The 25,802-nt window shown below is 44.6% G+C and overlaps 1 protein-coding gene across 4 annotated transcripts in view; it reads right to left on the bottom strand.

The window, feature by feature from the left end:
* arhgef3 (Rho guanine nucleotide exchange factor (GEF) 3) overlaps positions 1–25,802 on the bottom strand; it is a 104,660-nt gene that overhangs the window by 7,069 nt on the left and 71,789 nt on the right. For 2 of the 4 annotated variants that reach the window (XM_055918027.1, XM_055918029.1), the window contains 7 exons: positions 10,253–10,360; positions 9,244–9,420; positions 7,994–8,056; positions 7,207–7,303; positions 6,940–7,016; positions 3,571–3,828; positions 2,229–2,399 (listed from right to left, as the gene is read on the bottom strand). In XM_055918027.1, the coding sequence (XP_055774002.1) occupies positions 2,229–2,399; positions 3,571–3,828; positions 6,940–7,016; positions 7,207–7,303; positions 7,994–8,056; positions 9,244–9,420; positions 10,253–10,360 (951 nt within the window). Of the gene's footprint in view, positions 1–2,228; positions 2,400–3,570; positions 3,829–6,939; positions 7,017–7,206; positions 7,304–7,993; positions 8,057–9,243; positions 9,421–10,252; positions 10,361–12,939; positions 13,013–20,772; positions 21,469–25,802 lie in introns of those variants that run through there. The other 2 variants (XM_055918031.1, XM_055918028.1) reach the window with 2 other exon arrangements.

The raw sequence follows: 25,802 nt of genomic DNA, 5'->3' as shown, positions 1-25,802 counted from the left end.
GTAATGTTTCACTGTTTTCCCCCACCAGACTTGAAAGGCTGTGTGTGCCTCCGGTTGGGTCGGTCATGGTGAGCTAGCGTAGCACAGCCTGATTAATAGCCTTCTGTCTCTCCTTTCCTGGGATTACTCCCTCTCTCTCTCCTTCCCTCTTTCCCCCTCCCTCTCTCTCCGTCCCTCTCCACACCACCACTACCCTGTTATTACTGCTGGGTTGAAGCAGGAGCGATGGTGGGAACTGAACCGTATCAAAACCCAAACCACCAGTATGCTACTACTACCACCCCATGATGGATCGGGATATAAACAACGTCTAACATCTAACAACACGTGACCAGGTGCTTCCAATTTGTACCATGCGGTACAAACATGGTGAACAAAATCCAAATTAAAGGCTTTGGTTGAAGGGAGGAGATGAAACAAATGTTCCGGCCCCTCTCTCTGACTGACAGTCCACAACGCTATGTTTTTCCCTCACTTCGGCACCCAGATCCCAATCATCTCCTCAGGATGTCACCAGATAATGTTTTTTCCTCACTTCGGCACCCAGAGCCCAATCATCTCCTCAGGATGTCACCAGATAATGTTTTCCTCACTTCGGCACCCAGATCCCAATCATCTCCTCAGGATGTCACCAGATAATGTTTTCCTCACTTCGGCACCCAGATCCCAATCATCTCCTCAGGATGTCACCAGATAATGTTTTCCTCACTTCGGCACCCAGATCCCAATCATCTCCTCAGGATGTCACCAGATAATGTTTTTTCCTCACTTCGGCACCCAGAGCCCAATCATCTCCTCGGGATGTCACCAGATAATGTTTTCCTCACTTCGGCACCCAGATCCCAATCATCTCCTCAGGATGTCACCAGATAATGTTTTTTCCTCACTTCGGCACCCAGAGCCCAATCATCTCCTCGGGATGTCACCAGATAATGTTTTTTCCTCACTTCGGCACCCAGATCCCAATCATCTCCTCAGGATGTCACCAGATAATGTTTTTTCCTCACTTCGGCACCCAGAGCCCAATCATCTCCTCGGGATGTCACCAGATAATGTTTTTGTTTCTTTCTTATCTTTTTCACCTTTATTTAAGTACGCAAGTCAGTTAAGAACAAATTCTTATTTACAATGACGGCCTACCTTTGCCAAACCCTAAGCCGGACAAAGTCTAGGCCAATTATGCACCGCCCTGAGGGACTGCCAAATACGGCCAGGTGTGATACAGCCTGGAATCGAACCAGGGTCTGTAGTGACGCCTCTAGCACTGAGATGCAGTGCCTTAGACCGCTGCGCCACTCGGGAGCCACACGTGTTGTAAGCCTATATTAGAGTGTATCCTAGGCATGTTTAAGGACATTGCCCTCTGGCTTGGCGATGGGTTAGCTTACACCTTCTCTCTGCTCTCCCTGGCCCCGGCCGCCCTGCGCCTGCCTGTGGTTGTTATGTAATTTATGTAACAGTGTTGACGGAACAGAGTGATTGACTGGATGTTTCAGAAATCGGTCTTCTTGTCCTTGACCTCAGAAACCTCTCGTCCCTCAGCAGGAAAGATGCCCTACAGCGAGGGCCTACAGGTGAACCAATGCTCTCAGAGCTGACCCCTGACCCCAGTAGACGTATTGATATGTGGTGACAGAGTGAGGTGCTTTAGGGGTCATGGTCAAAGGGTTTGCTCGTACCATCACAGGTCTGTGTGGATTTAGAGGTCATTCATAGCTCTGTACGGTACAAACATAAAACTGTGCCTCATTCAATGCCAAACAAATATCCTCAGCATTGACCTTACTTACGTCAGAAGGCGTACCTAGCAGTAGAGTGTTAGTATGCATTTGAACTCCCTGTCATCAGAAGGCGTACCTAGCAGTAGAGTGTTAGTATGCATTTGAACTCCCTGTCATCAGAAGGCGTACCTAGCAGTAGAGTGTTAGTATGCATTTGAACTCCCTGTCATCAGAAGGCGTACCTAGCAGTAGAGTGTTAGTATGCATTTGAACTCCCTGTCATCAGAAGGCGTACCTAGCAGTAGAGTGTTAGTATGCATTTGAACTCCCTGTCATCAGATGTTGCCATGCCGTTTTACCGCTAAAGAGCTGCTACACTGAGTCGTGTTTGCATGACGAAAGCTACCTGTTATTGTATTTTTTTATTTTTTTATAGCTGTGTGGTGTAGCAGGTCTGCTGTGTGTTACACTCCAAAGCGTTAATAGTGATCAGGCAGCTCTACTCACAGCACCCCTGTTGTTCTTCAGTTCCCCGTGACAGCTGAGGATGCGGGAGCTGTCAATGAGCAGGTCTCTCTGGCTGTCTTCCAGGTAGAGGAGGCGCTCCTTGTAGAAACGACACTCTGACTCGCCCGTCTGGGTGTTGATCTCAGCCACGATGCTCTGGATCATGTTGATCTGGTGACAAGAAGAGGGAATGAAAAGTGTGGTTTAAGTTTTTGTGTGTGTGTGTGTGTGGGGCGGGGGGGTGTTAGTGGGGGTTGTGTGTGTGTGTGGGGGGGGGGGTGTTAGTGGGGGGTTGTGTGTGTGTGGGGGTGTTAGTGGGGGGGTTTGTGTGTGTGGGGGGGTGGGGGTGTTAGTGGGGGGGTTTGTGTGTGTGGGGGGGTGGGGGTGTTAGTGGGGGGTTGTGTGTGTGGGGCGGGGGGGTGTTAGTGGGGGTTGTGTGTGTGTGGGGGGGGGGTGTTAGTGGGGGGTTGTGTGTGTGGGGGGGGGTGGGGGTGTTAGTGGGGGGTTGTGTGTGTGTGTGGGGGGGTGGGGGTGTTAGTGGGGGGTTGTGTGTGTGGGGGGGGTGGGGGTGTTAGTGGGGGGTTGTGTGTGTGTGGGGGTGTTAGTGGGGGGGTTTGTGTGTGTGGGGGGGTGGGGGTGTTAGTGGGGGGGTTTGTGTGTGTGGGGGGGGTGGGGGTGTTAGTGGGGGGTTGTGTGTGTGGGGCGGGGGGGTGTTAGTGGGGGTTGTGTGTGTGTGGGGGGGGGGGTGTTAGTGGGGGGTTGTGTGTGTGGGGGGGGGTGGGGGTGTTAGTGGGGGGTTGTGTGTGTGTGTGGGGGGGTGGGGGTGTTAGTGGGGGGTTGTGTGTGTGGGGGGGGTGGGGGTGTTAGTGGGGGGGTTTGTGTGTGTGGGGGGGTGGGGGTGTTAGTGGGGGGTTGTGTGTGTGTGTGGGGGGGTGGGGGTGTTAGTGGGGGGTTGTGTGTGTGGGGGGGTGGTGGTGTTAGTGGGGTGTTTGTGTGTGTGGGGGTGTTAGTGGGGGGTTGTGTGTGTGTGTGTGGGGGGGGGTTAGTGGGGGTTGTGTGTGTGGGTGGGGGGTGGTGGTGTTAGTGGGGTGTTTGTGTGTGTGGGGGTGTTAGTGGGGGGTTGTGTGTGTGTGTGTGTGGTGGGGGGGGGTTAGTGGGGGGGTTGTGTGTGTGTGGGGGGGGGTGGGGGTGTTAGTGGGGGGTTGTGTGTGTGTGTGGGGGGGGGGTGTTAGTGGGGGGGTTTGTGTGTGTGTGGGGGGGGGGGGGGTGTTTGTGTGTGGGGGGGTGTTAGTGCAGGGTTGTGTGTGTTTATGCATTCATGTCTATCACCAAATCCACTCACTGCCTCATCCAGGTGTTGACGGTCCGGATGGTCGTTAGGTGTGTGTTTGAGGATCTCCCTGAGCAGCAGAGGGTATTTGACCAGCCGGCTCCTGGGTATATCCAGGAAGTTCCACAGGTCCAGCTTCCTGCTAAAGGGCGACTCCAGGCAGCGCTGCAGGAAGTCATGCACCCGGTGGTCCTGCTTCTTATGGTCCAGCAGAGCTTTGGCTGCCACCTGGTTACTGCAGTATGAGTTGTAGGAGTCCAGGCATGGTAACTGGTGGAGGGGGAAGGGAGGGGGAGAGAGAGAGGTGGGAGAGAGAAAAAGGTGAGGGAGAGAGAGGTCAGTAATTGAGTTTCTCCTTCAGTCAAGTTAATATTTATTGCAGGATCTCTTATGCAGTGTGCATGTTCCATAATTCTTTTTGAGGTCGAAGGAAAAATGTATCACGGTTTTCGATATCTGATCAAATATTTCAGTTGTGCTCAGTTTTTATCTGCCGACTTTATTACTTTTCATTCCTTAAAGTCATCATCTCATCTTGCTCAGGCAGTAACAGCCAGCCAGACAACTTTATCTCTGTACTCCCTATATTGTACTGTCTTTAGTCATCCTATTTAGCTAGGCTAGCCTGCCTATTTAGCTAGGCTAGCCTGCCTATTTAGCTAGGCTAGCCTGCCTATTTAGCTAGGCTAGCCTGCCTATTTAGCTAGGCTAGCCTGCCTATTTAGCTAGGCTAGCCTGCCTATTTAACTTTGTTACATGTTATAAGCAGACCACCATAGTCCCTGTGCCCAAGAACACTAAGGTAACCTGCCTAAATGACTACCGACCCGTAGCACTCCCGTCTGTAGCCATGAACTGCTTTGAAAGGCTGGTCATGGCTCACATCAACACCATCATCCCAGAAACCCTAGACCCACTTCAATTCGCATACCGCCCCAACAGATCCACAGATGATGCAATCTCTACTACCCTCCACACTGTCCTTTCCCACCTGGACAAAAGGAACACCTACGTGAGAATGCTGTTCATTGACTACAGCTCAGCGTTCAACACCATAGTGCCCTCAAAGCTCATCACTAAGCTAAGGACCCTGGGACTAAACACCTCCCTCTGCAGTGGGATCCTGGACTTCCTGACGGGCCGCCCCCAGGTGGTGAGGGTAGGTAACAACACATCTGCCACACTGATCCTCAACACGGAGGCCCCTTAGGGGTGCGTGCTTAGTCCCCTCCTGTACTCACTGTTCACCCACAACTGCGTGGCCAAGCATACTCCAACACCATCATTAAGTTTGCAGACGACACAATGGTGGAAGGCCTGATTACCAACAACGAGACAGCCTATAGGGAGGAGGTCAGAGACCTGGCCGTTTGGTGCCACGTGATCAAGACTAAGGAGATGATTGTGGACTACAGGAAAAGGAGGACCGAGCACGCCCCCATTCACATCGACGGCGCTGTAGTGGAGCAGGTTGAGAGGTTCAAGTTCCTTGGTGTCCACATCACCAACAAACTATCATGGTCGCAAGACAGCTGTAAAGAGGGCACAACAACGCCTATTCCCCCTCATTGCCATCCAGGAACTCTATACCAGGCAGTGCCAGAGGAAAGCCCTAGAAATTGTCAAAGACTCCAGCCACCGTAGTCATAGGATGTTCTCTTTTTCTGCGAGGCAAGCGGTACAGGAGTACATGGTCCAGGTTCAGAAGGCTCCTTAACAGCTTCTACCCCCAAGCCATAAGACTGCAGAACAGCTAAATGGCTACCCGGACTATTTGCATTTACACCCCCCCCCCCCCCCCCCCCCCCCCCCCACGCCTATTTTTACACTGCTGCTACTCTCTGTTTATTATCTATGCATAGTCACTTTACCCTGACCTACATGTACATAGTACCTCAATTACCTCGACTAACCGGTGCCCCCGTACATTGACTCTGTACCAGTACCCCCTGTATATAACCTCGCTATTGTTATTTTACTGCTGCTCTTTAATTATTTGTTACTTTTATTTCATGCTTATTTTTTTTTGTATTTTCATAAAACTGCATTGTTGGTTAAGGGCTTGCAAGTAAGCATTTCACTGTAAGGTCTACTACACCTGTGACAAATAACATTTGATTTGATTTGGGTTCTAGCTCTGTGTAGGTCTACAATACAACAAGTCTCTTCATCTTTAAATGGACCACCAGATCTATTCAATATATATTGTACCTGGTTTACATCACATTGAACACTATAGGAATGTCACTGGGCTGGTGCAGTCAGAGCCAGAACGATGTCACAGTGTTAATGTAACCGATAGATAAATGAAGGCCATCTACCATGGAAATGATGTGGAATTGGGAAATATGTACTTTCTGCAGTGGAACGGAGTTCAGAGGAGAGGTGGAACTAGGGCAAGTAAACAGCTGAGAAGCAGAGGCTCTCCGTGTTCCTGTCAAGCATGCATTGTTTTCCTCCATAACTACCTAGTGTAAACAGGAAGTAGGGATGGAGGGATGGTAGAGGAGCTGCTCAGCATCCTTACACTAACAAACAGCCCTGGACACACTAACACACTTCACAACACAGCAGAACTAGCCTGGTTCCAGCTCGCTGTCCAGCTAAAGTGTTACTGCACGTATTGTGAGGAAGTTAAGATTGCATGTTAGTTAAGAGCTTTGATTTCAACCTCCACACAGGGTAACCTGACTTCACACCAATAGAAGTTTCTCTGGGTCAACAACAGCTACTGTTGTTGTGTGAACCCCAGAGGTCAACTGACAGAGCTCTGAGTACACACACACACACACACACACACACACACACACACACACACAGAGAGAGAAAGAGATAATTGGGAATCAAAAAAGAACTAGGCCAAAAGTTCCTTAAGACACAGGGGATGAATCTGTTTTTATAAGATAGCTCCATTATGGAAAACAAACATCTCAGGCTGCCTCGTAAACTAGCTGTTTTGGTGTTCTGGATGGCTGAAGTCCTTCCTCAGAAAAGTTTCAATTAAATTGATGCTGTAGAAAGAATGTGACACAAAAATCATGATAATCCTCAGCAGGACATTTGACATGCCTGTCAACCTGATTAATAGACTAAACTGGATCTCTGTAACAACCCTCTTCTCTACTTTGTTACAGAAGTACATGTGGTTGGTTGTTAGATACTCCCACCTTGGGCATGTGTAGAATGAACATACAACTGCCTGATTTCTCGCAAAGTAAAAATTAATAATTAATAATTAAATAATTAGTAATTAAAACTATTAAAACAATTAGATAATAAAGTTCATCTATCCGTTTTTCCTGTTTAGGTCATATAGCCAGGAAACCCTCACCACCCTATATTATTACAACAGAATTATAACATCAGGCAGAATGGTCTTACCCAGTCCACTAGAATGTGTCCCACAGTTTCTGTAGAGCCGTCTGGTTTCCTGGCCTCTCGCAGTCGACTCAGTAGATCTGAGGGATGAGAGGGAGGAAGGTCTCAGCCTCTGTCTAACGGCTCTTTTAGGTGTAAGAACTACGCGCGCACGTGTGTGTGTGTGTGTGTGTGTGCCTGCGTGACTCTGTGTGTGCGTGATTCTGTGTGTGATGGCTTCTGTGTTTGTGTGAGGTTTCCCTATGGTTCTACACAAGCTTCCATTCTCACCTTCATGCAACGGAATGAGGGAGTCCAGGGTTCCGAAGATCTGGGTGAGTTCACGCTCTGTCATAATGGACAGCTTCAGCATGGGGTCATGGTACGCCTGCAGGTACAGAGAGAGGAGAACGCTTCAATGAAAACAGTAACAATGAAACCAAACTGGATTTATCCCCTTATATTACCCATGTGCTTCATTAAAACACGCTTTAGAAGCATTGAAAGCATTGAAATCAAGCGTGTGCTCTAAAGATGGAAAAACCCTTGGGGTTTTGGCATGTTAATTGGTAGCTTGTGGTGTGGACATCTACAAGTGGTTGACCCAGACAAGTTACTTGAGCCAAGCGTAGATGGATCATATAAACTACACACCCAATATAAGTTTAAAAAAAACATTTTCCAAAACAGCACTAAGAAAGGTAACTGACGTCAAATGGGACAAGTCCAGAAGATATTCAATTTATTTTCAGAAACAGTATTGGACATAAATAACCTAAACATCTGTTGGTGTCTTGTACGTCCCATTCAGAACATGTGGACATTCACAGAACACGTAGCCTAAGGGTCATTCACAGAACACGTAGCCTAATGGTCATTCACAGAAAGTGCTGTGTGAGTAACAAAGTCTTGGGAGAAACCACACACACACACACACACACACACACACAGGTGTGTGATTGTGGGAGCACAGGGGAAACCGGAGACTGGCTAATCACCAGGGTAGAATAACTTAGCTGTGATAGGCTCAATGAAAAGGAAAAAGGGAAATGATCTTGATTGAATAAGCAGCTGGTACCTTCTTGGCCAGCTTCAAATCCTCAATGAGATCCCGCTCGCCCTGAGAAAGCTCAAAGATGGCCTGCAAACACACAGAGAAAGTAAAGACAACGAGAGAACGGTGAAACAAGGGTCCTCGTTTAGTCAAACATCTCAGAAAAAATACAAGTCATCAGCTATTTTACCACATGAACAAATAAAGAACATTAAAAAATATAAACATAATTTCTTTCTTTCTGTCTTTTTAGAAGGAGTTACATGTATGAAATAACAAATGGCAGACTGACAAATCTAAAGGTCTTTGCAGAAAGATGAGCTTTCAACACTTCGCCTCTCTAAAGCCACAAGACTTCTGTTGTGCACACAGAGAGAAAAGCATAGGACCGCGTTGACCCCTAAACATGCAATACTTCCCAGCGGACAGCTGGGTTCTGTTGTGAACCCCCTATCCCATATCCCCTGTCCTTTGATGTCTACTCTGTGTGGCCTAAGAGGAGGAGGCCTCATTTCAGTGGAGGGAGGGGGTGGGCATGTTTCAGACAGGCCTTCTAATTTTAACTGTTAAAACTGTGAAGTGATATAGCACTCGATCCCCTCTATGACTGAGTTTAGGCCTGGGAGAGAGAGAGAGAGAGGGGAAAGAGGGTGAGCTAGAGAGGGGGGGGGGGGGAGAGGGAGAGCTAGAGAGAGGGGAGAGCTATAGAAAGAGAGTGAGAGGAGGGAGAGATAAAGGGAGGGGGAGAGCGAGAGAGGGAGAGAGAGAGAGGGGAGAGCGAAAGAGAGGGGCATGAGGGAGCGATAGAGAGAGGGATGAGAGAGAGCGAAAGACAGAGAGAGGGGAGAGAGAGAGCGAAAGACAGAGGGGTGAGAGAAAAATAAGCAGCTGGGATGTTATTGGAGCCCCTCCCTCCACTCCTGACCCTGTTGCTCCTCTGTAAGACGGCTGTGGTTTTCCCATCAGTGCTTATCAGGCAGGATCTGCTCATAGACTAGGGAATCTCTCTTTCTGGCTTTGGGTTTTGCCATGGGCACTTAATCTAAGCATATTTCATTCTAGAAGATGTACATCCTTGTTATAACCATGCTATTCTAAGAGTTTAAACACACACACAACCTCCAATGTAATGTTAGTTAAACTCCTTGAAATCAAAGCCAGACCAAAACCTTCTGGTCTAAAAGTTGCATTAAACCATACAGGAGCAGTGAGCAGGTATTTTCTATCATTTTGTAACAGTGTTCTCCCATGGTAACTCTGAGGAAAACCATTACCTCCTGGCGTTTGATTTCCTTAGAGGACAGCATCTGGTGTCCGAGCCGCACGTCAAAGGTCTCGCTCCACAGCTTGCTGTCTCGCCGCTTGGTGTTGGCAGGCGGGGCCGGCCGCGTCCATGGTCGAGGAGGCATGAGCGTCTCGGTCCGACTCTCACTGCGGAAGCTGATGGAACGCTGCGGAATAGAAAGAGGCACGAAGATGAGAAAAATTCCCCTTCACAGGACACCGTCACAGGACACCGTCACAGGACACCAACCTATAAGGGTATGAAAAGACAATACAAACACAGAGTTGTCTTATGTCTGATATCTGAATGTTACTGTAATGTTGTGTGTAGATGATCTTGTCTGCTATTCTAGTCAAACCCAGTGTGAAGATAGTGAGGTCAGGTTTGAGGTCAAAGTCCTTCATATGTGTAACATAAGGGATGCGTCCTAATTTGCACCCTGTAGCACGCTGGTCAAAAGTAGTGCGATTTGGATCGTAATCGTAGAGGACACGTACCAATGATTATCAGGCGTGAACGTTCCCACCTTTCAATCACTGAGCCTCGTGTTGCATAATAACACTGGTGCGTCTTATCAACACCAGCCAGAACAAAACATATCACAACGCGTTACGGCATGACATCACACACAGGTCAGAGGAGGGCTGGCGTACTTAGTGGAAAGTGATTGATTTCTCCTTAGAACATAATCGATTAGCTGGCTATGGCTGGGCTTTCTGCAACGGCCAAACACATCATCAGCGAAGTACCTTAGTATCATGATCATGATGAGATGATAATGAGACCTTATAAGAGGGTCATATATGCTTATGACAAGCGTTACAATGCATTATAACCACAGGATAATGCATTAAACCTCTAGGTTGTATTTGTAAAGTGTTATTAACAACATTAATGTAATTAAGCATTTAGTCACTCTTTATGTGTACCTGCAGTGGTTGTCCTCTGTAGTCATATTTGTCCGCACAGCTATCTTATGATGTGGTGTACTGTTGTACCTGCAGTGTTTGTCCTATGCGCTTCAGAGGCGCAGTCTTGACTGGAGGTATGAGGTTGGCCAGCGAGGTGACACGGGACAGGGGCTTCACCCGCTTGTTACTGGGCTCCTAGAATACAGTAGACACAGAGAGACACCTTGTTGTGAACACACAGTCAGATACAAACATTAACAGCACATAGAGGAAAGAAACATCCCATAAATGTCAGGATAGATGAAGACAAGATGAGGGTGTAGACTGGTGTGTGAGGCAGATCAAAGAAGAAGAGGAGCCTTAGGATGCCCTTCCATTCATTCTGCATCACTCCATCAGGATAACAGAAGAAGAGATCCAAACTCCAGAGGTTTCCGTCAGTCAGAATCATCAGGGAAACAGTCTGACAGAAAGAGAATATCTGCAACCTGCAAACCCTCAGCAGCATTAATACTCTATTCTCCCATCCCATCCCCTGCTCTCTCCTGCTCTCTCCCATCCCCTCTCCTGCTCTCTCCCATCCCCTCTCCTGCAAACCCTCAGCGGCATTAATACTCTATTCTCCAATCCTCTCTCCTGCTCTTTCCTCTCTCCCCTCGCCTGCTCTCTCCCCTCGCCTGCTCTCTCCCCTCGCCTGCTCTCTCCCCTCGCCTGCTCTCTCCCCTCGCCTGCTCTCTCCCCTCGCCTGCTCTCACCCCTCTCCTGCTCTCACCCCTCTCCTGCTCTCACCCCTCTCCTGCTCTCTCCTCTCTCCTGCTCTCTCCTCTCTCCTGCTCTCTTCCCTCTCCTGCTCTCTTCCCTCTCCTGCTCTTTCCTCTTTCCTGCTCTCTCCCCTCTCCTGCTCTTTCTTCTCGCCTGCTCTCTCCTGCTCTCTCCCCTCTCCTGCTCTTTCTTCTCTCCTCTTTCCTGCTCTCTCCCCTCTCGTTGTCGGTGCCTTTGCAGAGGCGCCCAGTGACGTCACTGCAGCTATTTGATCAGTATTCCTCTTCACAATTCACACTCGCCTGCTTCACACATTCACACTCGCCTGCTTCACACATTCACACTCGCCTGCTTCACACATTCACACTCGCCTGCTTCACACATTCAGACAGACAGACAGACAGACAGACAGACAGACAGACAGTTGTGGTTCTGCAGTAAAAAGCAGGGCCAGTAAATAATCCACAGTTCCTTATAGAGAAGTGAGTGACAGTACAAATCAGACTGTACAAATGCTGTCAATTTGAACAGTATCTACCATCTACTCACAACGGGATCAATTCCCTATTTAATCAAAGCCTACTTGCTTCCTTAGGTTGTATCCCAAATAGCACCCTATTCCTCTATAAAGTGCACTACTTTTGACCAGGTCCCCATTTGGCTCTGGTCTAAAATAGTGCACTATATAGGTCAGTGTTTCCCAACCCTGGTCTTCCAGAACCCCCAACAGATTGTATTGTAACCCTGGTCCTCCAGAACCCCTGGTCCTCCAGAACCCCCAACAGATTGTATTGTAACCCTGGTCCTCCAGAACCCCCAACAGATTGTATTGTAACCCTGGTCCTCCAGAACCCCTGGTCCTCCAGAACCCCCAACAGATTGTATTGTAACCCTGGTCCTCCAGAACCCCCAACAGATTGTATTGTAACCCTGGTCCTCCAGAACCCCCAACAGATTGTATTGTAACCCTGGTCCTCCAGAACCCCCAACAGATTGTATTGTAACCCTGGTCCTCCAGAACCCCCAACAGATTGTATTGTAACCCTGGTCCTCCAGAACCCCCAACAGATTGTATTGTAACCCTGGTCCTCCAGAACCCCCAACAGATTGTATTGTAACCCTGGTCCTCCAGAACCCCCAACAGATTGTATTGTAACCCTGGTCCTCCAGAACCCCCAACAGATTGTATTGTAACCCTGGTCCTCCAGAACCCCCAACAGATTGTATTGTAACCCTGGTCCTCCAGAACCCCCAACAGATTGTATTGTAACCCTGGTCCTCCAGAACCCCCAACAGATTGTATTGTAACCCTGGTCCTCCAGAACCCCCAACAGATTGTATTGTAACCCTGGTCCTCCAGAACCCCCAACAGATTGTATTGTAACCCTGGTCCTCCAGAACCCCCAACAGATTGTATTGTAACCCTGGACAAATACACCTGATTGAAACAAATGATGTTGTTTCAATACTACTTATGCAACAACAGACTGGCTGAATTTAGCTCTAGGACCTCAAGGCTCTGCTACTCTGACATAAAACACGTTACACAATCTGTTCTGCTGTTTTAAATTGACTTGCCAATCAATGTCATTATCAACAGCAGCAGCTCCCTCAGTCATTTAGTACATCCCCTGACTCACTGAGAGGCTCTGATCTCTACAGGGCAGATATATAGTACAGAGGTAGTAGAGACTGATCTCTACAGGGCAGATAGATAGTACAGAGGCAGTAGAGGTATGACGAAAGACATATCAGACTATAGGAGAAGTTACTTCACCTGTTATCTGTTTACCACTTCATCAACTGATTAGATACAATAGTGTATCGCTCTTTCAAACGTTGTCTTCCTTTGTGTGTTTGACCTCATGAACCCTGAATGTCTTTCTTACACTGTCTTTTCCAATGTCTATTTTTCTTTCCTTTCCTTTTATTCTATCTTTCGACTTGCACAAACAGACAAATTCAGACACATGGTTTGGTTGTTCTAAAAAAGAACAGGTGTATAAACAAACCTTGCATAATTATCTAGGTCTCTCATATGCAAAGCTGCAGGAAGTAGGGGTTCTGAGTGTGCTGCAGCACCCCCTGAAAAATAAGAATAAAAACATGATATTAATAGAAATATATTTCACAAAAGAAGTGCACTGAGCTTTAACTAGTCCTGTATTAGCAGACCGATAGCCCCCCCCCCCCCCCCCAACATCTTCCCGCGGCTATGTTCATATGAAGCCCGAGCTGAGAAAATCTCCTAATAATATCCTTCAACACCTGTTGGAGCTGTAGATTATGTTCCTATACTGGCCTGATCAAACTGGCCCACAGGAGTTATGTTCATCACATCTGAACATGAGAGCAGCAATACAGCACCACACGCACACACACACGCACGCATGCACGCACACGCACACGCACCGAGAGTGAGACTAGGCCGTGGCGTGGGGCCCACAGCTCAATATGTCCTGATGTTGGTCTGAACATGCCTCCAAGCTGCCTGTCCTGGATTGGAACTAGTAAATCAATGCACATAGTGGTTTTACATATTGGGTAATTACATGGTGGTGGAACACCAGATTTACAACACTGTAACACACTTCATTGTGTACTTGTATCTCTTGTGCCTGTGATAATGCAAATAATTAGGGGGGAAAATCCAGCAGCAATGAGGAGAAGTGTTTTGTGGCAACTTTCATTTCTTTTTCAAAACAACTTGTCTGTCTATCACGTCAACTGTCACGATCGTCAAAGGGAGAGAGAGAGGACCAAGGCGCAGCGTGTGAAAAATACATCTTATTTTTATTATAAGAAGGAAAAAACAAAACAAACCAACAAAACAGACGACCGTGAAGCTATACAAACATAAGTGCTTACACAAAACACTTCGACATAGACAATTCCCCACAAACAGCTAAAGCCTATGGTTGCCTTAAATATGGTTCCCAATCAGAGACAACAATAACCAGCTGTCTCTAATTGAGACCCAATTCAGGCAACCATAGACTTTCCTAGAACCTACACTCAACCATAGACACAGCTAGACACATTCACTCAACACAAACCCATACACTACACCCAACACCCCCCTTTACCATATAACCACCCAAAACCGACAAAACACAAACATTCCCCATGTCACACCCTGACCTAACTAAAATAATGAAGAAAACAAAGAATACTAAGGCCAGGGCGTGACATCAACAAAAAAGCAGTCATCGATTCCCAGCGTTAGTGTCACAAAGATCTCACAGAAAAGAGCTGTGTGTGTGTGTGTGTGTGTAGGGGATGGGGTGGGACTATACCACGCTACAGAAGTGATTTGTTTATAAGCGTCAACATTTATTTTAGATACACTCACCTCCTCATTTCTCACATAAACAAAAGCAAACATTCAACCTTGTTTAGCTGTAGGTCTATATTTCCTCCCAACTACGCACCTACTACTCAGATCTGACTCAAACCTCCAGCCACTTTCCTCCCAACTACGCACCGCCCTGCTACAACTACTACTCAGATCTGACTCAAACCTCCAGCCACTTTCCTCCCAACTACGCACCGCCCTGCTACAACTACTACTCAGATCTGACTCAAACCTCCAGCCACTTTCCTCCCAACTACACACCTACTACTCAGATCTGACTCAAACCTCCAGCCACTTTCCTCCCAACTACGCACCTACTACTCAGATCTGACTCAAACCTCCAGACACTTTAATCATTCACAATTTGATGTTATAAATATATCACTAGTCACTTTAAACAATCCCACTTTATATAATGTTTACATACACTACATTACTCATCTCAGATGTATATACTGTACTCGATACCATCTACTGCATCCTGCCAATGCCGTTCGGACATCGCTCATTCATATATTTATATGTACATATTCTTATTCATTCCTTTACACTTGTGTGTATAAGGTAGTTGTTGTGAAATTGTTAGATTACTTGTTAGATATTACTGCATGGTCGGAACTAAAAGCACAAGCGTTTCGCTACACACGCATTAACATCTGCTAACCATGTGTATGTGACCAATAAAATTTTATTTGATTTACCAAAATTGAAAGAATTATGATGAGAAAATGTGTTAGGTATTTAGGCACTTAAAAATACTTTAATCAGAATTTTTCAGCTGATAAACTTGCTTATTGAAACGTCAATAAAACACAACAAAAAAACAGATTTCAGTCAGGACACCTAGTTCTTCTCGGTCAGGTGAGTCAGTGACTAATAGGTTGGCACTAATCGCAGCTTATGTTCTGTTCATAGTTCATACAATCAGTAAAGTACTGCTTGTGCTGGCTGGACTCCTATCTCCCTGTCACAGACAAAGCTGACATCCTGTCTGGCTGGCAAACTAACGCTATCCAGACGTGGCTGCCAGGTTCCCGGGCCTCGTGGTGCCTACAAACGCTTGTCACTGTAGTGGTACCCTGGATGGTACGACCTTTGAACCTTAAGTTATACGTACATAATTGTACCCTTGCAGTTCGTACCTTAAAAGAGACAATAGTATACCGTAGGGGACAAGATTGTACAGGTACAAAACCATTCCATTGGAAAATGTTTTAAAAAATGCCTTTTTAGGGTAGCACTGTTGAGTGTAAAACATTATTTGCATATTTCCCAGGGTGCCTTGCAAGCAAAATGTTTAGTTACCAGTACCACCCATTACTGTGTTTGCTAGTGACAGAGACATGGTCATTGCATTCAAGGCTTTCAGTCCTGTAGTCTTTCAGCAAAGTGAGTGCCTAAGAGGATATTTTATCATTGAAATTAAATTCTTTATCACAATATATTACATATATAAGGCCTTACCTTCACAGTCTAGCTTTACCCAGTGATCTGAAACTTATTGGGCAAATCACATTATGCTGGCTTGCAAAGTGATATGTAATTCCTACAGGAAGCCAGGCAGAGTTAGGATTTTAGATTTTTTTAATGACAAGCAACCTGCATTTACAATGACTGCCAAGGTAGGGAAAAGTGATAAAGGAGACTACCGAAACTATCTGAATGAAGTCCCAACGTGGCTCAGTTGGTAGTGCACGGCACTTGCAACGCCAATGTTGTGGGGTCAATTCCCACAGGGGACCACTACAAAGTATGAACATGTATACGCTCACTACTGTATGTTGCTCTAGATAAGAGTGTCTCCTAAAATGTAAGTAACGGGTGCATTAAGTCCAACTACTAACAGATTAGTTTACAAATGTGCTATTTATCTTTGTGTGGCACAAGAAAAATCAATGTGTATGCAAAAACACACATATTGAAACAGACAATTCAGAAACTCCAGGTGCAATGGAGAATGCTGGGAAATTGAAAATGATGGATGTGGTTTGAGAGAGTGTCATGATTGTACCTTTATATTCAAAATGTTGGTTACAAAAATGCACCATTAATACTAGATTATCTGCACATGTACCCTAAAAGATACCGAACACTACCATGTGGGGCAATTCCACGATAACAGAGAGATGCTGAGACTCAGATTTTTCACTTTAAAATGTGTCAAACAAAAACCAATGATTGCAAAGTTAAACAAGCCATACAAATCCATAAACAAGGACGACTTCTAACAACTTCCAAAACCGTCATTCTGTTACCAAACTTTGCATCTGCACTGTTCTTCAAATAAATGTGTTTTTGTAAAATGTTCAGTGGAAATTGTTAAAAGTTGAAAGTCGTCCTTGTGCATAGAGTTGTATGGCTTGTTTAACGTTGCAATCGTTGGTTTTTATTTGAGTCTCAGCATCATTCTGTTACCAAGGAATTGCCCATATGTACCTCTAAAAATATATTATGTCTAAATAGATATTTTTGTACCCGCGGGAACAATACTGTACTCTAACCACACCCTTTTTTTCGGAGAATGTAGTGCCTCCTTGATGACTGACTGGATGACTGATTTCAGCTGGAAACCTGTAGAACTCCCACCTCGCCAAATAGAGATTACGGGCATTTCCATGTAAAAGGACCCATGAGAAGTAGATAGGAGCATGTTGAATTGGGTGTCAAATGAAAGCTCAGACTATATTTTTTTCAGAAATTAAGGCATGTATACATTTTAACAATTTTCCATCCTAAAATAATTAGGACCAATCAAAGGCTTTGATTTCTGGTCAAACAGAGGGAAAAGGGGTCTTACACAACATATATCAGGGGGAAAAAAGTATTGAAAAGGTAAAAGAAATACAACGAAAGATATTAACCTCTCTCCAGTTGGGTTACTGACACATACCATGACGCCTACCCTCTTTTCATTTACTTACAGTAAAGCATCCTCACCTACTGAGCACCGACCGACACCGGACATCCATGGACTTTGAAAAGTAGTTCAAATTTGGTCAGTCCGCCCTGGCCGAACCAAATCTGAACCAATCATAGACGTCTATGTTTCAACAGTTTGGACAGCACAGTAGAGCACAGTAGTGTACACAATTGTACAGTAAAGTAAAGAAAAGTACAGTATATTCATTCCATACTGATTCATTTCTGTATAGTACAGATCAGGGACCCATGATGTAATTCTGTTACTGGATGTAAATCCACTTCACCTTCAATAACCAAAATAAAATGTTCTCAAACTCAAGGTGTGATGTCACAGCTGACACCCCATTCTTTCTGCCTGCAGACATCTTTCAATCTTCATTCGGAGCAGATACTTAACAGAGTTTTAGGAAAACGCGGGCGTATAAAAAAAACTGAGGGAGATTTTACCATTACCAAACATTTCATCTGCACAGTTCTTCCAGTAAAAGTTTAAAAAAAATGATGTGTAAATTATTCAAAGTAGTACTTGTGCATAGATTTGTATGGTTTGTTAAACCTTGAAATAAATGTTTTTTGTTTGGCGTACATTTTAAAGTGAAAAATCTCAGTCAAAGCGTAATTCCGTTATTGTGGAATTGCCATTTCATATCTGAGCATGGCAGCCCCCACTTCCATCCTCACCCCCACCTCCACCCTGCCACCCCACCCCACCTCCATTCCATTGTTATTGGCCGATTAACCTAGCTGAGTCACTGCTGCATCTCTGTCCTGCTCTGTTCTCTAGAGACAAATATATGTTTTATTTCTGATTGTGTGAATAATCTGATGCTGATTGAAAATGTTAAAGTGTGAAAGCAGATCTCCCGATGATTCATTTAAAAATGGATTGTACGTGGGAATTGTGTCATAGAATAAACATTGGTTGTTGTTTTATCTGGGGCGGCTGGTAGCCAAGTGGTTAAGAGTGTTGGGACAATAACTGAAAGGGTTGCTGGTTTGAATCCATGAGCTGACTAGGTGAAAAAGCTGTTGATGTGCCCTTGAGCAAGGCACTTAACCCTATTTGCTCTGGATAAGAGCATCTGCTAAATGACTGAAATGTAAAATTTGTTATTAAGTAACTAAGAACAAATGCTCAATGTAAAGTATCGAAATAAATGGGACTTCTCTTGCAATTTCCAGGTTTGTCAGAAATCCTGTATGTAACATTCAGAATCCTGTTATGACAACCATGAATAAAAGAGTTACAGTATGTAACATTTTTCAACATGAACGAGTACTACCATACTCAGGGTCAGCTAGAGATGTTGCCAGGAAGTACTGGTGGGTCAATAAGTAATATTCCCATGGCCCAGAGTGTGACTTAGAAGGCAGCGAGAGAGAAACACATGTTGTTGAAAGTAATGGTTTTAGAAGATTTAGGTTGGTAAGAACAACATGGAAGAACAGGACTGCAGGTAACTGATCCTACAGAGGAAAAAGGCTGTGAGGCTGGGAGGGGACGAGAGCAGCGAGGTGAGGTGGTGACTCACTGGGAAAGCTATATAAGAGCTGATCTGTGTGTGTGTTAATGATCAGCTACCCCGGACAGATGGCTTGTCTTCCACATTCAACTCTCTTCTCTCCTCTCTTTCCTCACAGTCTTGTCTTTATTTCTTGTGCTTTCCTCCCTCCCTCCCTCTTCCCAGAACCTTCAGAGTCTGACCAGACACTGTGTGACTCCCATGTCAGAGGCTGCTGACACAGGGCTCCACAGTAGCTTAGCTGTTCTTCTGAGCTTCCTGTTAGAATGAGCAATAGGAACACTCATGTTGTGTGGTGGGGGGTCCCAGTCCCCGTCCCCGTCCCTGCCTCCGACCCAACATTGCCACAGGGGTGTTCTCTCTACTGTTATAAAGGCCAGGGTATTAGTAGTCCTTCTGTGAAAACATGACTGTTCCTCTCTACAGTATTGACCAGATAGGACTCCTTGACTTTACAAAGACAAAGACTTGGGGGCAGACAGCTTGAATTAGTGCTGTATCGTCATGCTGCATTGACTCATTGTATCAGAGTCAGACCGTCTTTTATACAGGAAGGCACTTAACCCTAATTGCTCCTGTAAGTCGTTCTGGATAAATGACTGTTAAATGACTCAAATGTCAAATGTCAAATGAAACAAACACTTCAGTCAAAGTTTCATATGGCCAGAAATGGTAGCATTCACCATCATAATAACACAAGTAGTAATTCAACATCCACCTCGTAATCTGCAGTGTAAATGTGGAATGAGCACATTATGTTCTCTCATAGTACCTGGATTAACACACCAGACAGAATAGACTTTTCCATCCCCAACTTAGTTATTTTATATTATTTTTTAATTGGTCCTGGTAGCTAGAATAGAATAGCAGCTTACTCTGACTTAGGACTGAAGTGAGTGCTCTATCGCAATAAATCATTCATCCTAACAGCTGTATTCATGAGATGTTGGCTACTGTCCAATGACACGTCACTGTGACCTCCACACAGCTAGCAAGATCAAACATCTTCCCTGTCACTCTACCATCAATCAGCGGTGAATTGTGAATGTCTAAGCTCTCCAGTTCAACGTCACAACATGGCTATGCTGCTTCTCTTATGTTCTCTGGTGCAACAACAAACCTCCGGCCATAGATGAGAAAGAAACCATTTATTCAAGTCTACGATCGTCATCTTGTAACAGATCTCGTGATGTGTGTGTGATGTTTGAAAGGGTGCCGCTCCGTTCTCTTCTCATGCCCCCTAGGTAGTTCATACTGTATATCTGTGAAGAAAGCTTAGCACAGCTTTTGACTGACTCATCTGTGACAGAACAGCTAAAGAGACTTGAATAAAAGGCCACCATGTTCACCAGTACGAAACGCTGAAGGTACAAAACAAAGTAGATGAAATAACTATGTGAAATTGGCTTGGTTAAGTTGAGAAGTTAAAATGAAGAGACAAACCACACCACGGCACAGCAGAGCAAACATCAGCTGTGCAATGCCTGAGACTTCTGCTCTGATGTGAATGGTTTGAACCATGGTCTTCTACCTGCCGTGACTGTGTTAACCTGCTGAGCTAAAGTCTAGAGTAGACATTAGACAACCGGTCTCAGGCAAAGGTTTTACTCAAGACTCATTTAACTTCCTCAAACTACTGTTGGGTAAACATTTACATAATAGGACCTCAGCAATGTATTTATTTACAAAATAATACTCTATACGTTAAAAGCAGTAATACCACTACCAACAATGTGATTCACGTTGAAAATAGTTGTGCAATCATCAGTACCCAAATGTGGCAGTAAATGTCCTCAAATGCTTCAGCCGATACTATTTTGTCAACATTCCATAAGTGATTGCATTCAACTTTTGCCACATTGTTTGGTTAAATATCCACAACAACCCAGTCTGCACATCACTCACTGTCAGTGTTGCCTCCACTTAGTGCATGCATGCCCAACTTATTTAGAGAAAACTACATTTGCGGTGTGCAAACTGCAATAAATGAATGCAATTTATGAGAGTTATAATCGCATATTAGACTCCCTACATTATCTACATACCTCCACTTCTTTAGCCGGATGGATGTTGCTGCTGACTGTCTGCACCTCCGGAGAGCAGTTCGCCCTCTTCACGACGAGGTAATACTGGTAATCCTTGGCCACCACCATGCTGTCACTTTCCCCGGCCAGGGAGCTTGTGAATGCGGCAGGGTAGCTACAGACACGGTCTAGTCTTCCAGCAGCTACTGTGCTCGCCTGGGCTGCTGTGAAAACCGCGACTGCCAGTAAGTAGCGAGACCCTCTGTTTTAGTAGACAAAAAAAATGATCCTGCGGTGCGCTCTCAGCGTGTATTGGTATCTCACGGGAAACGAAAGCGAGCGAACGCGCTGCGCACTGGAGAGAAATACCCCTTCACCACATTCGCCACATTCACCACACATTCGACTTGCAGAATGTGTGCACATTGTGTATTATTAGGGGCAGTTCGAAATGTACTGGGGGAGATAAAATAAAATGCACCCTTATCCCCAGCATTTAACATATGACCCTCCCCTTCAAAAGTAAAAAATAAATTGCACAACCTCCACCCTCATACTTATAGAATTAACTCAAATGTTCTCATAAAACTCATAATGTTTGCGACAACAAATAACAAAAACTGTAGCGAGCCTGTGTTTATAAGCGTGGATATTATCATAGGACTACTTGGTAGAATGATGATCCGCCACAGACAGCACATCTCAGAATCAGAACTTAAAATACAGCCAGACTGGTCTGCTTCTGTGTCTTTCTAGACCTTAGAAACTGTCGAGAGTATACCCACGACTGATCCAAGTGGATCCAAATGGAATGAAATATTCAAATCACATGGCTTTTGTGCGGTTATTCAATGGATATTTTCCATGCAGTTTACAGCCTAGAGTAGAATTCTACTCACTTGAAAACAATTATGCAATGATTTATTGCATTGTGGTGTTGTAGGATAGTCTGGGTAGGATACTGGTATTGTCCCTAAACAGGATATATAGGGGATATTTTTGAGCTGCGTGTCTCATGTCTTCACTGTTCTTTCATGAACAATGGCACAGCTGGCCTCTGCTTATATTGAACATTGGTGCAGCTTTGAATTATTTTATGTGTGGAATGATACTAGTTAGCCTACTACAGATCTGGACAAACGATCCATCTAGCACTACCGTCACTACGAATGGTGGTTAGATGGCAGGATAGACAGTCTACACTATATGGTCCTGTGGTATAGTTAGTGCGCGGATAAGCGTAGTGCACAAGGGAAGTACCAAAACACATTGATATTGGGGAGGCACATGCACGGAGATCAGGAAATCTGTCAAGGATGGAAGAAATCATGTAGTAAAACCTGCAAAAGTGCGAACGTAAACCAGGGACAAAATGCACTACCTTCCCCTGTGCCCAAAAAACCCCACACAACGCTGCCCAAAGCAAAGCAAAAAAAAGTTTGATAACCCTCCCCTATTTTGGGAAACCCCTCACCCACCAACACAGTACATTTCAAACTGTCCCTTATTCTTCCTAAAGCACTGCAGGTCCTGTTCATTGGCTCATTAAACTTTTATTTTTCTATTGGTACCATTTTAAGTTTCAAGGTCACACGGACAAATACAGTGAAATGCCTTTCTTGCAAACTCAAAACTCAACAATGCAATAATCAATTTGAAACATATCCTCTGTTAGGATAGACTCTCATGCCATGCATACCTCTCCCAACCTTGTTTTAATAACCTCGGTGTGTTCTGTGCAGTATGGAAAAGCCATATTATTCTATTTAAAGTTAATCAGAAAAAGCCTTGGAACATAAACCCTGAGTCCTGACTCTGACTGCTCCACCTGGGGTGCATGTTGTGCATGTTGTGTTTTATGATTTGGTCAAATTATAGAAATAAAAGCAGAGAAAGCACTGCCTTTCCTGCTGCTGATCTAGTGGCCTCATGGATGGCTGGAATACTATTACTATTATATTAATGAACATTACTTGAAAAACATTACTTGAAAATCTGGTATTTCTATGTAAAACGGTTTTGTTAAATTTAAGTCTTCTTCGATGTATATAAAGTGTGACATCGGGATGCAAACTCAAAATTCACCTCTATATCTGACATGGTGCAGGTGTCTTCTTTTTTTACACCCATAACCATGTGTGTGAGGTGTATACTTTAGTTTGAAAGTAGATTTGTTTAAGACTGATTTAGCCCACTGCTGTAAAAGGTCCATTAAATCCCCAGCAGCTCCCTGTGCACAGTGCAGACTCCTGTTTCAGAATGCAAAGGTGGGGGGCCTTGCATGTTGTGCTTTACGATTTGTTTAAGTAATAGTTCTCCACAGCAGCGGTTCCCAAATCCAGTTTCAGACCAGCAGGAAATTGATCCCACTTTTAAGAGTCTTTGTTCTGGACGGGCTGAGAAGTTCCTGGCTTTGTGTTTTCCTATAAGACCAGGGATGTGTGTAGGCTAGGGCCTAGGCCAGGGGGAGGAAAGTGTGTGTGTGTGTGTGTGTGTGTGTGTGTGTGTGTGTGTGTGTGTGTGTGTGTGTGTGTGTGTGTGTGTGTGTGTGCGTGTGCGTGTGCGTGTGTGTGTGTGTACCAGCCTAGCCCCTGCCAGTCCTCTCCCCTCACACTCGAGCCAAGCTACTGCCTGGCTGTAAACAAACACTGGCTTTCACATTGTCACTCAGTGAAGTGTCACTCAAACCTAACGGCCCCCTGGCCCGCATGTTTCAAGACACTGGAGGCCTTAGTTCCAGTTCTATCCACGGTGCCAACAATCATACAATAGAAAATAGAGTTGGTCTATCCTGACCTGGCTGGGAACTGTATTATAGGTCCAACTAACTCACTAACCCCTGGATTATGTCTGGGTCCAACCTGTTTGTTCCAAGATATATTATAGTTTCCTGTTGTTCAGTAATAAATAAATAGGTCAATGGATATTACAGGTGTACGTTGACTGACACAAATACAAACAGGATATAGGTGATATATGAAAACTAAAATGGAGCCCAACTGAAAGGATACAACCATAATCAAAAGTGATTTTGTATGGTATATGGAAGTGTTCGGTTTGGCTTATGAATGTGTAATGATGTCCTTAGTGTCACGCCCTGGCCTTAGTATTCTTTGTTTTCTTTATGTTTTTTAGTTAGGTCAGGGTGTGACATGGGGAATGTATGTGTTTTGTAGTGTCTAGGGGTGTTGTATGTGTATGGGGCAGAGTAGAGTAATGTTGTCTAGTTATGTCTATGGCTGCCTAGATTGGTTCTCAATCAGAGACAGCTGTCATTCATTGTGTCTGATTGGGAGCCATATTTAAGGCAGCCATAGGCAGTAGGCTTTTGTGGGGTGTTGTCTATGTTCTATGTTGCATGTGTGCACTTAGTTCTGTTTAGCTTCACGATTGTTCATTTTGTAAGTGTTTGTTTTTTCCTTCATTAAAGAAGATGTATTTTTCACGCGCTGCGCCTTGGTCCTCTCTTTCCCAAGAAGACGATCGTGACACTTAGTCCATAAGAGAAATATAACCACCATTATTATTATGTAGATACTCTTCAAATAAAGTATTACGGATACAACTAATATACTATTCATGTCATGTCATATAGTGACCCAGTCGGATCTGCAGTTGTTCTATCTATTGGAAATCCACATGGGGACTTCTAATTAGTGTACTACTATGCTGATAATTTAAAAAACTTTTTTAGTAATTTAGCAGACGCTCAACTTACAGGAGCAATTAGGGTTAAGTGCCTTGCTCAAGGGCACATCGACATATTTTTCACCTAATCAGATCGGGGGTTTGAACCAGCAACCTTGCGGTTACTGGCCCAACCTCTTAACCACAACCATCTGGCAGCAGATGGCATCACTGTGAGCATGGTGTTGAAGTAAACATCATGAATAAAATAGAATATAACTTTATTTTCCAATCCGAGGATTAACATTTTTCTTGGGATCACCAAACAGGATGAAAAGAAAACACCTAGAGAGTAGAACTACATAACGTGCCATGCGACAGTTTCCTCACATTTACAACAACTATGCACGTCAACTTCTCGTCAATCTATTTTTGCGCTACTTTTTGTGTAATTTCTTGCTTATCCATTTCCCAATCTGTGTGTTTAAAAAAATAAACGTATAGACGACGGCCCTATTCTGGTGCACACCCGGATGACAGGATGTTCTGCATCAACACCTAAACATGACACCTCGCAATAGACTCACCACAGAATGACATCCTTTGTTCTGGTAAAGAGAGATGAGATGAGAGGAGAATGATGAGTGGACAGTAAGATAAACAGTGATGTTTTTTAAATGGGCTGGGGGGGGGGGGGGGGGGGTTGTGTTTTTAATGTGTGTGTGTGTGTGAGTGTGTTTGTGTGTCAGGGTTCAGATGTCAGGGCTGCTACGTGGGTCAACGACTCTGTAAAGTCAAAATAGAATCTATCCAGCTCCCAGTATCACGTGTGAACTTTCAACTTCAATATGGACAATCACTAAACAAATCAGGTTAGGTCAACACAGCAAATCAATCAATTACATTGAATACATTTTTTTTGTGATTTTAATGTTTGTTGTTGTCATTCATTTATGTGTGATATCTAAGAGACATAAGAGATGTATTTTTGTTCCCACTCTTTCCAGGTGCCCCAGGCCCTACGCTGACACACATCTGCCCTCAGCTGATATGCCTCAGCCCATTCTTATCAAGAAAAGAACATGAATCTTACATTAATGTTGCATTTGTTTTATATACTTATTTAGTTATTTAGAAATTTAGAAATTCCATGTGCCTTAAAAAGAAGAGTGAATAACGGTAATGAATAACGGTAATGAATAGCGGTAATGACGTATGATAATGGCAGTCAGTAGATGAAATAATACATGTTATCCAATAGCTTACCTCTTCGTCTGAATTAAGAAACATGAGTTACATATTTCAAGACTATTTTTAGCAAGTGGTGTTTTTTCCCTTCGTAGCCCTGTCCACTTACAGCCCCCGTCATTCCGTATACGGGTTGAAAATTGACCATTTTGTCATTGACAAGCGCCTAAATTGGA

The sequence above is a fragment of the Salvelinus fontinalis genome, chromosome 3, assembly GCF_029448725.1.
Source record: "Salvelinus fontinalis isolate EN_2023a chromosome 3, ASM2944872v1, whole genome shotgun sequence".
Lineage (NCBI taxonomy): Eukaryota > Metazoa > Chordata > Actinopteri > Salmoniformes > Salmonidae > Salvelinus > Salvelinus fontinalis.
This window is presented reverse-complemented; position numbering and strand designations above follow the sequence as displayed.